Source organism: Mus musculus, chromosome X, assembly GCF_000001635.26.
Source record: "Mus musculus strain C57BL/6J chromosome X, GRCm38.p6 C57BL/6J".
Taxonomy (NCBI): Eukaryota; Metazoa; Chordata; class Mammalia; order Rodentia; family Muridae; genus Mus; species Mus musculus.
The window spans coordinates 151873870-151891579 of record NC_000086.7 but is presented as its reverse complement, the minus strand read 5'-3'; the positions used below and the strand labels follow the sequence as shown (position 1 = coordinate 151891579).

Here is a 17710-nt window from a genome sequence, read left to right as displayed (position 1 = left end):
GATAATAAGCCATACTACCTTAAATCATGTTAATATAACTCATAATGAGGGGGCTGGAGATATGGCTCTGTGAATAAGATCATGTACAGAAGACTGAGTTCAGTTCCCAGCTCTACTGTGGGGCAGCTCATGACTATCTCTAAGTCCGGCTTAAAGGGGACTTGATATAATCTTCTGGCCTCCAAAGGTACTAAATACAATTAAACAAATCCATTCTTTCAGAGTTAAAACAAAAAAAAGGATTAAAAATAAATGCATGGTACAAAAAGTGCACACCTCTAATTCCAACTACTTGGGTGGTTGAGGTAGAAGGATTTTGAATGAGACTAGCTTGAGCTATATATCCAGCAAGAGCAACCACTTACTTGGAAGGAAAAACAAATGCAAAATGTAAGGCACATACCATTGCCTTTATTTTCTTTATGTTTGATATCGGTCTCCTTGCTTTCTTCCAGTGTCTTCTCTAGTTCCTGTCCATTGCTGCTTTTTGAGTTCTTACTCAGTCGTGGCACCCTGAGGAGAGTCAGCATCACAGGGCGTCGGTTTCCTGTTTCTTCATTAACCTAAGAATTCAGACAAAACAAAGCTGTCCTTAAAAAACAAAGTCCTACTCCTTAGCCTGAGAGGACTATCCCCTTTTCAATAAAGTTTACATTATAAGTTGAGCATGTACCTGCACCATTGTAGTGAACTGGACAGTGTATCTTCGTCGGCCAGCAGTGAATCTTACACTTGTTTCTCCAGATTTCCAGGCAGAATCAATGGTGCTGTTGTTGCTAGCACTGTAACTACACCAACGCCCAGAGCGGTCATCAAACCAGCGCCAGTTGTTGCTGTTGGACTGTAGGTACTAAATAAAATGCAAATGCATAAAGTATCTTCATATTTCCTGCAACTTTTATTGTCAAAATAATCAGCAGCTATCAGTAGACAGCTGCTTAAAACTAATGCAGGAAAAAAATGTACTGGGCATTTAATATACTTTCAAGAGGCCTTTCTTCATTTCTTGGTCTTTTTCCAAGCCAAAAACCCATGACAATTTCCTATCTTGACAACCTATTCTTCCTTTTGTTTTAAATTATCTTTGATAAAAGAATTATGATCATGAGAGATATAAGGAACAAATGCTGCTAAGAACTTACTGAGATATTATGGAATACTACAATCTTTGTTTCAGGAAAATATTTCTAGAGAGACTGCAGTTTTTTTCAAGTAGCCAAAGAGCATACTAATTCCCATAGTAAGATCTTGAGGCCTTTACCAAATGGTTCCAAAAATACTGACAATGGTGCTGCTGCTACTGCTAACAACAACAACAACAACAACAACAACAACAACAACTTGAACTGTTCATTTAAAAGAGAAACTTAACTAATGAAATCCCTCAAGAGTTGTATTTTTGTGGGATGATTTTACAGTTTTCACTTCTGATCTTTACTTTTTCCTGTCTACTACTGCCACAAGAAATGAAATGGCCATGTAAAACAAAGACATAGTGCTTCACATACCTTAGTCATTTGGGCTCTTCTCTTTGATGAGATGGCTGTCTTTTCATAAAAATCAATAAGGAGCAACACTGGGGTGATCCACCTAAGAAGAAATTATTTATTTAGTGTAAGGCAGAAAACTACACAAATTCGGAAAATGTCAGGTATTTTATAGTTGTCTAAATAAAGATCTCAGGATTTCACATATGCTTCAGAAAAGTGATTCAGACCCTAAACTCAAGGGCCAAGTCTCAGAGAAACAGAAGTTAAACCAGGATAGATAAAGAGCCACTCACTTTGGGGTCTGGACTTCCTTTTGCTCTTTGGCAGCCTGTAGGCAGGGTTGAACCACTTCTAAGAGTTTGATTAGGACATTAAGAATGCCACTTGATTCAACCACCCAGGCACAAGGTAACTTCAACTCCTGATTAAAAAAGACAATCAAACAAAGGTTAACATTTATACAACTAATTAAATGCAAATTCTATTCCTTATTACCTATGAGCTGAGCTATGTGGACTCAGATTAGTAACTTCAGAGTGTTCTACATTTTGGTTTCCTCATGAGTTAAGAGAAGTTATATCTACTTCCTCAGTCATTGTAATGATTAAACATAGCATCAGGCATAATAGTCACCTAGGCTACACACTCTTTTGGTTTGTTTTTTTTATTTTTTAGTAAGCCAGGGTTTCTCTATATAGCCCTGTAGACTAACTGGGCTGTCCTCAAACTCAAGAGATCTGCCTGCCTCTGCCTCCCATCACCACTACCACTCAGTAGTGACTATGCAGCCTTAACATTTAAATTGTTTTTGATTTTTAAGGAAGCATTAAAATATTCCAAGAAAACTAAGATAATAAATAATGATTCTTAGCAGTACTATTAAAGTGTTTTGCTTTTTAACAGAAAACTATTATAAGTAACAATAGATGGTTATTTAGAAAAAATAACATGTATATATATGATATAGGGAAACAATCATGATTATTTAAATGAAAAAGACTAGAAAGGAAAAATTAGTAATTTTTTTAAACGAGATCCTATGAATCACCTTTTTTTTAAAATATTACAATGCTACAGAGGATCATAAACATGCAGTTCTTTACTTTCGGGCAGTGGTGACACATATCTTTAAGCCCAGTGCTTGGAAGGCAGAGGCAGGTGGATTTCTTTGAGTTCAAGGCCAGCCTGGTCTACAGGGCTAATTCCTAGACAGGCAATGCTATACGAAGAAATCCCCTTCTATAATGGTATCTGACTGGTGTGTATATGGCTTTTACACATGTACATACTCAACTACAATGACAGAAACTGACCATCATCTTTTGACTTAACACTTGTTCTAAAAAGTTCTTCTCGCATTATATTCATAAGTGATATATATAAACTTTCCCAACACAGAACCTTCTACCCCTAACCTCATGATGTACATTTTTAGTCTATTGGTACACATGAAATACAAGGACCATATTTTGTACTTCTCTCCAATTCAATGTATTGCTAAGTGCTGGGTAATTCTTTAATAAGTGGATTACACAGGGCAAAAGATCTGTTACCTCAAAAAGTAGTGTTAAAAGCAAGATTCTAGTAGCCAAATTGGAGGCCTGTGGCAGGGTAGCCATCTGACTGATCCACTCTGAAACTGTTTTTGTGTCACTTGTTGTTAGAGGAAGAGCAGCTTTGATCAATACATCAGCAGCTTCCCACACCTAAAAAAGGCAACACACACACACACACAAACACAAAATAAGCAGCCAAGTCATGTACATATAGAGTAACCCAGTCTGTGAAAATATTAAACATATTCCCTCCAACCTCAATATATTTGCAGAAAAGTAGAAATAACAACCTATTTATGATAGTGAATGTTTCAAAAGAAGACATAATCATTAACAATCATTCTAAACACCTTTTTTTAATTTCCTTTTTGTGTGTACCATGTGGGTTCTTGGCAGGTAATTACTTTTACACTTTGCTAAACCAGCTATTCTTAAATTTTATTACAGAAAGCCTGAATTCTAAACCAGCATGAATGTAAAAAAAACTTTTCTGGTATACATAGTAAACTTCCAAAAGATTCTGCCAATCTTTACTTCAAATAACTACTAAAATGTTAGAATAGAAGCATAGTTTTAATTATTAAATTTTCAATTCCTTAAAATTAGTATAGGGATATCACTGATCTTTATTAAAATTTAACCTCCCTCAAACTAATTTAATTTGTGTAACCACACATTTCACTAAAAGATTGTGTATCTAGTTTTCCTTATGATTATCTTTCTATTTATTAAAAATTTATGCTTTGGCCAGCTGTCTAGAAAAAAACAGATGCTTGACTTAGAAAAGATAATTTTGAGCCTAGTGTAGTACACTGTGTTCCAGGTTCCCAATTTTTGTGAGGTATCATCCATGGTAAGCTTTAGTGATATAACTGTCATTCAGCTCTTTCTGCTCCTGTAAGTAACCCCTCACACATATTCCTGTGATACACCTACCACATTGGTTCCATTTGTTTTTTTTTTAAAGCTAACAAACAATCCTTATGTTTTCATTGTCTCCACAGATTTCTTCTTTTAAATGATACCCAAGAAAAGATTTTATAAAACAAAATCTTAAAGACTTAAATACATATAGTGATACAAATTTATAAAGATATACAAATAAATGCTACAGGGATATTTCTCGAAGTGTAGATTGGGGATACTTTGTTTCTTATCCCAACCCAATAATTAGAACAGAGAGGAAACAAACACTAAAAATAGTAACAAAACTGGGTTGAATATCCATCAGAAAGTCATACAACGGGAAAAAAAAATGAGTATTTTCTTAATATGAAATGTAATTTACCTCAAACATAAGACTTTTATTCTACGTAACTCTGCTTTTACCTTCTGAAGACTATTTTTCGTGTGAAATAAATAAATTGAGGAAGACAACCAAGTAGAGTTAGATTGCAAACAAAAGAATTCAAATCCAGAATATAAACATATGGTGTAGAATGCAAGACTTTTTCAGAAATGAAGTTGACAGATAACAGTAAAACAACTTTACTACCAAATCCGGTATTTTGAGAACTTACCTGGTTGACAACTTGCTTTAGAATCATATCACGATAGTCAGCTCCATTACGTTTGATAGCTGTCATGATCAGATCACAAACACGGTACACTGTATCAGGCAACTCATCAAGAAGATGGAAGCAGCCTGGTAACATTGTATCTGTGAAAGTGTGGAGCTCATCTTGTTCCAAGGGGTCAGCATCTTGAAACTTCTCTAGACATTTAGCTTCTTCCTCTTCTTGTTTTTCTCGAGCTTTACGCTCTTCTTCCTCCTTCCGGCAAGCAACTTCCTGGAGGTAGAAAAGGAAGTGGGATAATATATGCCAGAGGTAAAGAATAAAAAATTAAGTACCTGATTCAGTCTTTGAATATCATCTACATTGTTAAAAAGTTGAATATTTCAAAAGGACATGGCAACGAATGTAACATAATAGCTAAAGAGGTTAATGCAATATAGGAAAAACAGACTAAGAGCACCCAAAAACTTTGTCAGTTGAAATTTATAACATCGTATGTACTATTCTCAAGAAAACTCATTTTTAGATCCTATCCAATGTTTCCTTCCAGTGTGGTAAATTTAAGTAACATCATATAGCTAAGTTTGGACGACTGGTTACTACTAGTTCCATTTTGGGTTTTATTGACAACAAAGACTAATACTTCATTTGAATCATCGACAGCTTCATTTTGGTTGATAAAAGTTAGCTGAGTATATCAAAACGTTGAGATGAATAAGTATTCACTCCCCCAACTTTTCCTACCATTGTATAGTGATTACAGAATACAAAAAATAGTATTCACAGAAATACACAGATTAATGGGAAAACATACTTTTGAATGTTAGACTTTAGTTACCTCAGGTGACTCTGCCCTTTGATCCATTGGAATATCCTGTCCCAGAGACATAGCAATTGCTCTCATCATCTGGTCCTCTTCTGACATGCTAAGATCCTACAAAGTAACAACAGAGAATCCAATAAATATACAAATCCCCTAATAATAAAACCTAAATTAAAACAAACTCTCATAAGGAAAGGGAATGAGACTGGAATATTACTCTCTCTAATTAAACCAAAATAAGGCTTATGTGGGTTCCAACCACTACAGGGACAATGGGGAAATTTACAATGAAAATTAAGTAAGAAAGAATTCTGCAAACAAAGCACTAAAAAAAAAAAAAAATGCAGCATGGCCAGGGAATAGAAGATCCTAGCAGCTTCTGAAGCTTTCAGAATTAGTACATAAAGCATAGGCAAAGGACGTGGGTAAAAAAGGCTCAGCAGCTAAAGTAATACAGTAAAATGTTAAGATGTTTCTGTGTCAACTCACCCGAACAACTCCTCCTATGATTGGAGGAGGGTGGGTTAAAAGGTACTCTGTTGCTTGTTCCATCGTACTGGTATTCAACAGTGCCTCCATGGCATGTTCTCTTGTGAAACCCATGTCCATGAGCTATATTAAAAACAAAACAAACAAAACAAAAAAACCAAGAGCCCAGAGCCACATTAACAGAGAAATAAAACAAACAAACGAACAAACAAACAAAAACAGAAAAAAAAATAAGTAACAACTTGTTTATGTGAACTAACAGTACTTATAAGTCAGAACAGTAATTTATCATCAATGTTCTTTTCATTTTGGTAGTTATATAATATCCAAACATTAAAGTTGCTTATTGATGAAAAGAACCAATATGTCTCAATTTCATCATCTCAAAATGGAGGCCAGGGTAGATGGTTACTATAACTTGAGATACACTGAAGTATAAATTGGCACCTGTATTCTGAATTAGAAACTTGTAACAACAGAAAATCTATCTACAAAACTGATCAAGGATTTCAATGATCACAAAGTGATTGTGAAATAAGATATACCTATAAGAGTTTGTATATTAAAAAAAAAACTATACCATAGCATCCAACTAAAATAGACTAATTTCCTGAATAAGAATACAATTATATATACTATTATATATTAGTATAAAGTCTCAAAATTCCTAAACAAGAACTTATTTTTATAATAAGACATAGCAAGGCATATATATATATATAAGACAGATTTGAATAAAAGAAACTTCATACTTAAAAATTTGAGGAAGTACCTAGCACGAGTAGAAAACATTGCTCCCAGAAGACATGGATCATATTAAATAAAAATCTTAGTGCCAGGCATGGAATATGTTACTAAGTATTATAATTCAAGAAGCCTCAGTGTCCCTTTAAACAGCACAGGATATTACCTTTGTTTTTGGTTGCCAATGATTAGCTAGGTTGTTCAGACCCCATCACTGAAGATGCAACACACTTTGGTTACAGGACACAGAGAAATCAAATTATAATGGAGCTAGATTATGTTTCGATGCTGGCTAGCTTTCACAGTGCCAGAAACTGCTATGTAGGTCACTTGGGGAGAAAAGTAATTAACAGACTTACCCGGCTGTGAATCCAGGCATGCTACAATACAGACCCCATGCAATGGTGGCATGATTATTATGGAGGTAACTAACTGCTTCCTCATTGGATTTGAGGATTGGTCCACAGGAGGGACCAATATATATACCTGGTCAAAAGCCCATGGCTGAGAAAGTCATGTACTTAAGCTAACTTTTCAATATTTATACCTATAGATTAGTGTTGCATTCAGCCTTTAAAAGAAGTTTCTTTTTGTTGTAGGCAATAGTTAATGCAGAGACTTTTACTCCAAGTATTGAGAATAAGCAACTTCAAGTGCTCAGTCCATATTAAACCCACCCTCCAAAGGCTTGCTTGGGGAGTATGGTGGGAAGGGGGTCAGAAAGATCTTAAGATGGGAAATGAAATGGAATGCTTCTCAAATGCTGCTTTCTGGACATGCATGGCCCTTGCACTCATGAACTCACAAGAGTTGTAGTTACCTGAAACATGATGAAGCCAATGAACATTCAACTAAGGATGGTGAGGGGTTCACAAAGCCCCACCTCTAGCTGAGGAGCTATTGATAGTTTGTGGCTGCTGGGGAAGAGAGAGTAATTCAGGGTCTGGCAACTGTTAAGCTTTCTATGTTCCAGTGGCTGGCCATATACCTACATACATGCGGTCAGCATTAACGGGACTCAGTGGGTTATTTAAAAAAAAAGAAAAATAGAACACGAAGGTAGGAGGGAAATGGGTTGGGGAAACTAGGGAAGGAGGTTGGAGGGGTGGCTATATGATTAAAATACATGTGTAAAATTCTCAAAGAGTAAGAAAAGTAAGAAAAATAATGTTAAAATGCTCTTTGAAACTTCCCCTTTTTGGTCTTTATTTTTCAAAATGTTATTATTTTAACGTCATACAGGTTTAGTGAATAGTTTTTCAAAAGTCTTTTACTGGAGAATATATTTAGCTATAATAGTTTGCCTTATCGTTTAACCAGAAAGTAGTTGACAGTACTACCAAAAAAATTTTTGCAGGTTCCTGAAAACAATGTAATTAATATGTTTATGAAAATATAGATATGTTTTCTGCACAAAGTACTGGGACCATACCTTTTACCTTTCCTCACTAGGAAAAAAATGCTTTGAGAAACTAAGAACCAAGGAAAGCAGTGGTATGAAAGCTTAGAAAATTTACAAGCAAGTTGAGTGGCAAATAACTCTCAGAATTTGAAGTCAGTCTTGCCTACAGTGAGACGAGGTTAAAAATCAAAAATTTTTGAGCATTAGAGTCTATATATAAGGTGAAAGTGTAGAATCTGAGCACTCTACCTGTTGTAGCTGTTGCTGGTTGACTTGAGGTTCTCTGCGTGAGCCACCTTCTTCCTGGCCTGCTTCTTCTTCTCCTCGAGATCCTTCCTTCTCTTTGCTCAGTCTTTCTCGAATCACAGGTTCCCCTCGGAGAATGTGGCACAAAATGGCCAGCATAGACTCAGCCATTCTTCCCCCATATACTTTAAGGGGTTTCCGGTTCCACAGGTTCTTGATACAAGTAAAGGCTGCCTGTAAGCCATTTGAAAAGTGTATGATGACTTTCCCCATCAATTCAAATCCTCAGAAGGAAAATAAGACTCACAGACATGCCCCTTCCACAATGAGTCAGTTACAACAACAACAAAGAGTTAGACTGGCATGTAGATGGTGGGTATGATAGGGTGGGAACATTTAAGTCAACAAGAAGAACCAATCAGAAGCATGTACTTCAAGTTTTTTGTTAAAAAAAAAAGCTAATCTGAAAACCAAGTCCATTTGTTTTTCAAAATTCACATTTTAATATGGACAGAGTGTAGTGATAACTACCTAGCATGAAGAGTTTTTTTCCCCCTTTGGTTTTAAAATGTAGAATACTCACTTTTTGAGTTACTACAAGGAAGCGAAGGGCACTAAATTGTGGAAAGCTCTGGACTCCTCCAGGCAATTTAGCAGGCAACGAATGTGGAGATTCAAGCACCGTGGTGGGATTTACCATCTTTTCTACAAGCATAAGCCAGGCATCTAGGAATTCTCCTGTACCATCAGGTAGATCTGAATGTTCCAATCCCTCAGAAACAGGAACTTTTCCTCCCATGGATAGAGCCCAGTTGAAAGTTCTAAATTCAAATAAGACAAAACATGTAAATAGAGTATTAACTAGTATTTTACATTGAAAGATCACTAATACACTTGTACCTTATCTTTTATCCTCTTCGTACACATTTTGTTTTTTAGGTTATAATTGTATCACTTTCTCCTTCCCTCCCCCTCACTCCAATACTACACCCATATACTACTACTCACTCTTTCAAATTCATGGCCTCTTTCTTTGTTGCTATAAATGCATATACATGTATACTCATATATTGATAAATATAACATGTTCAATCTGTATAATGTTAATTGTATGCAAATTTTTCAGGGCTGACCATTTACGCTCTTCCCTAGGGAAAACTCACACTCTGAGCATTCCTTAATAGCCTGTATAGACCTTTGTATAGGTTTGAGTCCTTGTGGCCTTCTCCCCACACTTTGGAACATCTACTGTTGTTTTCTCTGTTCAATTCATGTATAGGCTGAAACACTGGGGAAACTTTATGGTCACAGTCCCCGATACCCGGCTCTTACAATTTTCCTACCCCTTGTTCTACAATCTTCCCTGAGCTTTAGGTACAGAGTTATTTTGTATATGTATCCAATAGAACTAGGCTCCATAACTCAGCATTTTGAGTGGATGTGGTTTTCTGAAATTGTCTTTCTTACTGCAGAAGAAACCTTTCTTGACAAAGGTCAATACTTTATGTATTAAGTTAGGCTCATGTGAAGTTCTTATTACTTTTAACATGCCATTTACATATGCTTTAAAGACTTTAAAAAATCCACTCAAACTGCTTAAGTTCATCTTAAAATGTTTTGGCCAAGTAAAGTAAAACAGACAAAAACCAAATTTACTGTACTCAAAGAAAAAAATGTGTAGTAGTAGGAATAGAAAGCCAAATATAAAAACAAGAGATCCTATATACACTCATGCACGTACTTTTTTTAAAAAACTTTTATGAGTGTTTGTTGACATGTGTGTGTTTATTGCCAAGGAAGAGGTAATCATATACCCTAGAATGAGTTACAGGCAGTAGTAAGATGCCAAATAGGTATTGGAGATAGAACATGGGTCCCAGGAAAAAGCTGCAGCGTCCTCTTCTCTGCTCAACCACCTCTCTAGCTGAAATGCAGACTTTCTTCAGAGGAAATACATGGCTTGCTCATAAAACACAAAATGATACAACTAATAGCTCTCTTTATATATCCTAGCATCACAGGATAAATGACTTAGAAAGCTGTGAGCAGGTAAGCCACATAGGAAAGATCAAAGTTCAAGAAACTATTCTTTGTGAAGCAAATGATCCTTACTCAAAAAGAGCATTGTGACCACCAGAGCAGAGAAATTTCTGCAGCATAAGGTGGTAAGGATACTTTCTCTCATCAAAGAGCATTGGAGAGGTGAATCCAACTGAACAGATGAAGAACGTCAGCCTAAAAAATAAAACAAAGAAAAGACAAACATCTTTAAGATACACACAAAAAAGCAACAGGAAATTAAGTGAAAAAAAAAATCTAAAGGAAAGGCTAGCAAAGTATTTAGGTGAAAGATTAGTTTGGCACTCCTGTGATATCTGCCACCCAATTAAGAATTAGAAGGTTACTTAAATACTGTTTAACAATAAACCCTTTAGAAATTTCCATGCTCTATACTAAGTACAATAAAAATACTTCATATGGAATATATATAAAGAGAAAGCAAGAGACTTCTAAACTTTTCCTCAGTAGAATAGGAAGAAACATACATCATTTTTATTGCCACTTTCTACTTCCTGTACCTAAAACAGGAACTCACCTGAAGCGGGGAGTGGGTGTATATGGTGGGGGCTGCCATGATAAGCCTTTTGTGAGTAGCTTAGTGAGGGCTGAAGCTGTTGATCTAGCAGCAGGTGTTGGTGCAGTGGTGGTACTGGCAGCATGATGGCTCCTCCTTTGGCGGACAGGAGAACCCACACAAAGCTTAACAAGGAGTCCAAAGAGCTCAGCAAGTGCTCGGCCTAATCTGGAAGAAGCTGAAACCCAGAAGGTAGTATAATTCTATAAAGTATTCACACAATTTACAGTATCACACCTATGCTCCTCATACTTTAAAAATAATTATCATTTTTATAGTAAGTCTGTAGGTCAGAGGACACCATTAAGAAGTCTGTTCTCTCCTTGTACCTTTACATGAGCTCTGGGATTACAGGAAATATGTTGTCACACCTGACTTTCCATCTGGGTGTTAAAGACCTAAACTCTCATTTACACTGTAGTCACTTTAGTCATTTCACTAGACCTTTTCTATATTTAAATTTACAAACACACACACACACAGAACACTGTTATAAATAAAAAATACAAATTATGTAAATTACTAAATAATAGAACCTTTTTATTCTTAAAGATCACGCTTAAAACAGTAAGATTATGCATCTATACAGAAAAGTTATTCATCTTCTATTCTACATAATTTTATATTGTATAATATTAATTATGGAACAGGCTACTGCCTAGGTGGAAGTTTTGGCATACTCAGAATCTAAAAACTTAAATGAATTTAAGTCAAAAGGAAAATGCAACCAAGCCCTGTTTCTCAGTATTACTCACATATGAACAGATAGCAAAACAGCTCAAAAATCTATCAAAGGTAAGAAAACAAAATGCCTGATCAGCAAGGAAACAGACAAAACATGGTTCTGATCTACCACAAACCTTAGAATGTTCTAAGACAATACCAACAAACATCATCTAACTTTACTTCAATTCAGGGATAATTAGTAAAATTCATATCAAAACAAGCACAACGATAAAATCTTTAGGATTTGAAGGTCATTCTCTGCTTTTGGGAGTTAGATTTTCACTTTCATATGTGTGTGTATGTATGTATATGGATGTATGTATGTATGTGTATATATATATTTTTTTCCTCCCCCAAGACAGGGTTTCTCTGTGCAGCCCTGGCTGTCCTGGAACTCAGAAATCTGCCTGCCTCTGCTTCCCAAGTGCTGGGATTAAAGGTGTGCACAACCACTGCCCGGCTTTCTTCTTATATCCTAAATGGTAACTATTAATAAATATACAAAATAGGTCCTCTGAATGATGGTATCATATAAAGGGGCAAAAGGTGGCAAACACAATCATTTTACATCTTTAATGCAGGCTCCTTGAAAGCTGCCAAAGTAACTTTAATAAAACACAAGAAACTATGTTTCTGGATAATCAAAGCAAAATGAGACTGGTGAAAATTGTGATTGCTTGGTCATATAAAAAGCTAAGAGTTATTTTTAAAAAAAAGTATCTGGTAGACTCAGCAGTAAGGTACCCTGGGAGACATTCCAGCAGAATAATAGGAGATGCCATTTGCAATAACTGAAGAACAAACAAGTAAAATTTAAAAGGAAGAGTAGATAAAGATCAGGAAGAAGTTATCTCCTTTTATATCTTTAGCAACCAATTTAGAGCATGAGACACAATAGGGATTCAACAAAGTACATGTGAGAGTCACAACATTTCTACAACATTGACTTATTTAAAATATGGTTTTTCCAATTTAACTTGTTTGAGGAATACTAGAGCTCTGAAGCCCAAAGAGGGAGTTCTAAAAATGGAGAGTCACTGACCTGACAGCAACGGCTTGATTTGTTTAATTCTTGCAGCCATGGCAGGTGTGATTTTAGATTTGCCCTTAGAATCTGAAGAAGAAGGTTCATCTGTCTCCATGGGTGCCAGTGTGTCACCATCTAGTTCAATTCCTTCTAATAAACCCTGGGCAGATGCATCCATGCTTCCAGCAGTTCCATCCTGTTCTCCATCTTTAGAAGTAAAAGGGGGTAATAAGATAATGCAGAGCTAGTACTTACCAGGATCCATTTTTGAAGGGTCTCAAAAAATAGTTATCTATGGTGCTTATCCCTATTTAAATTTCAATTAGTTCTTAAGAAGCTCAAACCAAACCAATCTTCCACATCCAAAGCACAACAACAATAAGAATGACACCAATATGCTTTTATGTCTGGAGCTCTAATAAGTAAATACTTGCTGGCATCTCCAAATGAAAGGATATGAAGCATCTTAACACCGGTATCATATTTGAAGCTATCACTGAAGAAGTCCTGGTAGAATCTTATAGTTTTTTCAAATTAAAATTGAACATTATAGAATACTGCTGGACAGTATTCTGGACAGTATTCTGACAGTATTTCCCAGCATTTAATTATTGTAATTATGTATGTGTACTGAAAGACAAACTTGGATTCTCATGACAGTGTAGCAAAGTGTTCTTAAAGAGACATCTCTCCAACCAAAGCCCCACCCCCTTTAGAGGCAAGTTCTCAAACTGGTTCCACACTCAGTATGAAGTCAGAGGTGCTAATCCTCCTTGCCTTTAAGCCACAATGGTAAGGATTACCGGACTTTGACTATGTATTTCTAAACCTCAGAATTCCTCTTTAATAGTTTTAAGGAATTGTGACTTGAGTGTTAACCAAATTGCTAGAAACGAGGTGGTAAAAATGTGAAGACTGACCAAGGCTACCCACGCCCCCAAACAAGAGTGTAAACTATTGGGAGAAACAATTCTTTCAGGATTTTAATTTCATTCCTAGTTCTTAATAAATTTTATTGAGTTGTATTTGAAATGGACTAAAATTTGAAATATACATTTTCTTCAAAATTAACCTCAGAAGTCTGTGTATACTTATTCTGACTCCTAACAAACAGCTGCTGTAAGCTCTTATTTTTAAGATATATCCATTTTGATTTTGGTTGCTTAGGTTTCCTTCTCAGTAATTTCAATTCATTTTAAAGAATATCTGACAGCTTTATACATAGAATCGTCATCGTTATTTTTCAGTTTTAGGTACTTGGGTCTTTAAAATCTCTGGAAATTTTTTTTATCACCTTCACATTTGCTACATCAAGATCAGAGAATTTTATGTGATTTCTGATTATACTATTATGGAACTTGCAATGCAATTAAAAAAAAAGATAATTCCAAAGCACTACTGTCTAAAAGAAACAGAATGTAAGCCATACATACAACTTTGAGTATCCATTTTAAAAAGTAAAAATAGGTGGAAGTTTTCCATTAACAAATCATTTAATCCAGTATGATCAATATTATTATTCAGAAAAATGAGAAAAATTATTTTCCCAACAGGTTACAGAGAATTTATACTAAAAGTTGAGAAGTCATAAATGAAATTAAAATATTACCATACCTTTAGGTATCATAATTGTCAGGACACTATCTTGTATTTATAAAAAACTACATGAAAGACTTTTACTTTCCTAAGTAGCACATAAGCTGGGAATAGTCAACTCTTGGCATTTACAAAACAAAGATATATATATCTAAGAGACTCTTAAATATACTAAGGAAAAGTATCAGGCAGATAACTCTCAAATGTTTGGTGGCAAAATATGTTGTTACCCCAGTATTTTTTTATAATATGTGTATGTTTTTACAGAAGAAACAACAAAAACTAAATTTAATAAAAAAAATCAACTTGAAGACTAAGGATGATGGAGAGCTAAGTCTCACAGTAAGCACATGACCTGTGGAAGTCACAGGGACATAACTTAGAAGTAACAGTCATTACATTTTATTTTTCTTACAGTTACCTGATCTTTTTCCGCCCTGGGTCGTACCTGCCTTCTCATCCTTTGGAACTAGTTTCTGCATGTCCGCTTGACCAAATTCACATCCAGATGGTAGGCTACAACAAGGGAAATAATCAAACAAACAAAAAACCAAAACAAACAGAATTAAGTGCTATTACAATTTATATTCTGCATATATACTTATATACTGCTTGGGCAGTACCTCTAAGAGCACCTAAGCTATCCTAAGTGCAATAAAAAAAAATTTTGATTCTTGAAGAAGCAACAAACAAGATTTGTTTGCATTGTGCTAACACAACTATCTCCAGGAAATCATATTAAACATTCAGAGGATGTTATAATTTGTCAGTTAAATCCATAGGCTAGAAGGTAGGAAGGATAAAAAACTGGACCTTTTTAATCAAACTCATCCACCCTGTTCAAACTTTGTCTATTAGAAAAACAAAGAGAGATGTTAAGAGAAATGAGCATTCTCTTACCTGTTGGGGGTACATAGAGAGAGGAGGACAGTGCTTTCCCACACCAGAGAACAGTATAACTGGCTTAGCTTGCTCAGAACACTCAAACCCAATTGTGAACCCCACTGGTTTACTGAGATAGAACGAATTTCACTCTGCAACCAAAGGATAAGTATTTGAGACTGTCTACAAACAATTATACTTTAAAAATACTATATTTTTAAAATATCAACCTTTACTGTTTGGTTCGATATCATCTGCCTATAATCCCAGCATTTTTGGAGGCAAGAAATACTGAGTGCGAGCAATGTCTGGGCTACATTATAGTGTAGCTGGTAGAAAACGTACTCTTACCCAGTTTTGGAACTGTTGAACAACTTTTTGTAATAAATTACTGAGACATAAACATGGTAAAAATAGTGAATACACAAACACAGAGCCAGGAGATGTACTTCTGTTACCACATGTACGAGTATCTAGGCGTATGGAGGCTAGAAAACAACCTGTTCCTCAGGTGCTGACCACCTTAAGTTTTTGAGACAATTTTTGGCTAGCCCAAAAGCCCCAGAAATGCACCTATTTTTTACAGTGTTGGGATTATAAGCATGTGCAAAGTTGTCAGGCATTTATACAGAATTTCTGAGGATTGAAACCCAGGTCTTTGCTGGACATGGGGGTACAACCTTTTAATCCTAGCTACCACTCGGGAGGCAGAGGCAGGCAGATCTCTGAGTTTGAGGCCAGCCTGTTCTACAGATTGAATTTAAGGACAGTTGGGACTACACAGATAAAACCTGTCTGAAAAAAAATTAAAAAAAAAAACATAAAAAAAAGAAGAAAACTCAAGTCTTCAGATTTACACAGCAGTTATTTTGAAACTGAGGAAGCTTCCCTGTCTCCACAGCAGTTTTCTTTATGAACAAGACCACAGAATGCAGACATAGCATTTGACACATTTTCTTCTTGTTGCTGTCTGCTAACTAAACGCTTTGTGGTAAAAAAAATTTTTTTTGCCATTCCACTGTTGGATCTATATGTACTTATATAGAGATTAGGAAATAATAATTTTTTTGAGAAGGATTAGGGATAAATATAGGTACCAGGGAAGCCCAATAACCTGAGCTTGATACTTAGAATCTACATAAAAGCATAAAAGAATGGACTTCAAAAAGTTGTCCTCTGGCCTCCCCAAATCCCATATGGTATGCTCAAAACCCATCAAGTTATCAGGCCCACACAAAAGTAAACAAAAGTTAAATAAATGCAATGAAATGAGTTTCATATTTGCTATTTTAAAAAGATAGCGGTAAGATGCAATGGCCACTCAAATAATTTTTGCCTGCAAAAACAGTCATTTGTTATAGATAGTAATAAAAAATAATAATTATGGTTTTTCTTAAAGTTCTATTCATATGATAAATGTATATGCCTACACAACAGCTAATAAAAAATAAGAGAATGAAGCTCCATGGCAATTTAAAATATAAACCCACAACCACCACCAGATATATTGTTCAGAAAAAAAAAACAGTACTAAATAAAAATAATGCATTTCTTTCAGCTATGACTCCAGGTATATTTGTTCCCAAGCCAGTAATCTAGCAGATGGATATAGGTCCTTGCCATTTTATTGGCTTTAAGCTGAAACCATAGCCCCATGATTATTCTTACCTGTCCAACTCTGCAAGTGTGAACAAACATCATGATGTAAGCATGGGCTGCAGTGAGTGCATGCAACAGAGGCGTGGCCTGAGCTGAGAGGGTAGCATCAGCAACATTGCCTGCACATGCCAATTCTCTCAGTAACACTGAGCCCCCAGGGGATTCAATCGGCCGATGTAAAGGCTCCAAGGAGGAAAGGATCAAGTCTAATTGAAGGAGACCTTCTTGAAGAACTTTGGGTTCATGTGACAGGGTCTGAAACAAGAATTATGAATGTGTCTCCACGTAATGAAATACATACATTATGTTCTTAACATTTACAGTAATAGTGACTATTACTTAACTCTCCGAAATTTCAGTCAGTTACATTTCTCAATTTATAAATGGCAGTACCAAAATATGAAGCCAGGAATGATATATTTCACTACTTTGTGTAATAGCATATTATTTTTAAGCTTGATGAGCCAATCATAACATGAAAATGTCAAACAAGACTGTTTGTTGTACTGCTGTGTAAGAGGTTAGTTTCAAATTTTGCTTAGAAAGGAGCAATGTTAGGCAAAGTTCCAAATCTTAAAAATGAGCTACATTACAATGGTGTTTTCTATTTATTTCTAATGAGTAAATCAATAATTGAATAAAGTAAGTATTGTATTAAATATTGTTGAGGGAGGAGGCTGAGAGGGCATGTGAAACTCAACCTCATACAATGTTACATAAATTAAGCAGCTGTATCTATATCTAGCAGTACAAATGGTGCAGAAGGAAATAAGGGAGAAAGCAACTATTATAAAAGCTACTGAGGCTAGTCAAACTATCAAGAAGTACTTTCAGAGCTATAAAGTTGTCTTCTTTCCAAAATAAGAGTGGTGACTCTGAGATTGGCATCAGGAAGGCAAATTATTTTAATAGACAAAC

At 35.5% G+C, this 17710-nt stretch overlaps 1 protein-coding gene across 38 annotated transcripts in view; it reads right to left on the bottom strand.

The window, feature by feature from the left end:
- Positions 1 to 17710, bottom strand: part of Huwe1 (HECT, UBA and WWE domain containing 1) — a 134633-nt gene that overhangs the window by 43838 nt on the left and 73085 nt on the right. For 36 of the 38 annotated variants that reach the window (XM_030251448.1, XM_030251434.1, XM_030251447.1 and 33 more), the window contains 16 exons: positions 16802 to 17047; positions 15152 to 15285; positions 14673 to 14767; positions 12671 to 12862; positions 10864 to 11080; positions 10380 to 10502; positions 8851 to 9088; positions 8271 to 8501; positions 5876 to 5998; positions 5402 to 5497; positions 4567 to 4836; positions 3044 to 3196; positions 1784 to 1911; positions 1509 to 1590; positions 674 to 850; positions 404 to 563 (listed from right to left, as the gene is read on the bottom strand). In XM_030251448.1, coding sequence (XP_030107308.1) covers positions 404 to 563; positions 674 to 850; positions 1509 to 1590; positions 1784 to 1911; positions 3044 to 3196; positions 4567 to 4836; positions 5402 to 5497; positions 5876 to 5998; positions 8271 to 8501; positions 8851 to 9088; positions 10380 to 10502; positions 10864 to 11080; positions 12671 to 12862; positions 14673 to 14767; positions 15152 to 15285; positions 16802 to 17047 — 2665 coding nt within the window. The remainder of the gene's footprint in view (positions 1 to 403; positions 564 to 673; positions 851 to 1508; positions 1591 to 1783; positions 1912 to 3043; positions 3197 to 4566; positions 4837 to 5401; positions 5498 to 5875; positions 5999 to 8270; positions 8502 to 8850; positions 9089 to 10379; positions 10503 to 10863; positions 11081 to 12670; positions 12863 to 14672; positions 14768 to 15151; positions 15286 to 16801; positions 17048 to 17710) is intronic. The other 2 variants (XM_030251446.1, XM_030251457.1) reach the window with 1 other exon arrangement.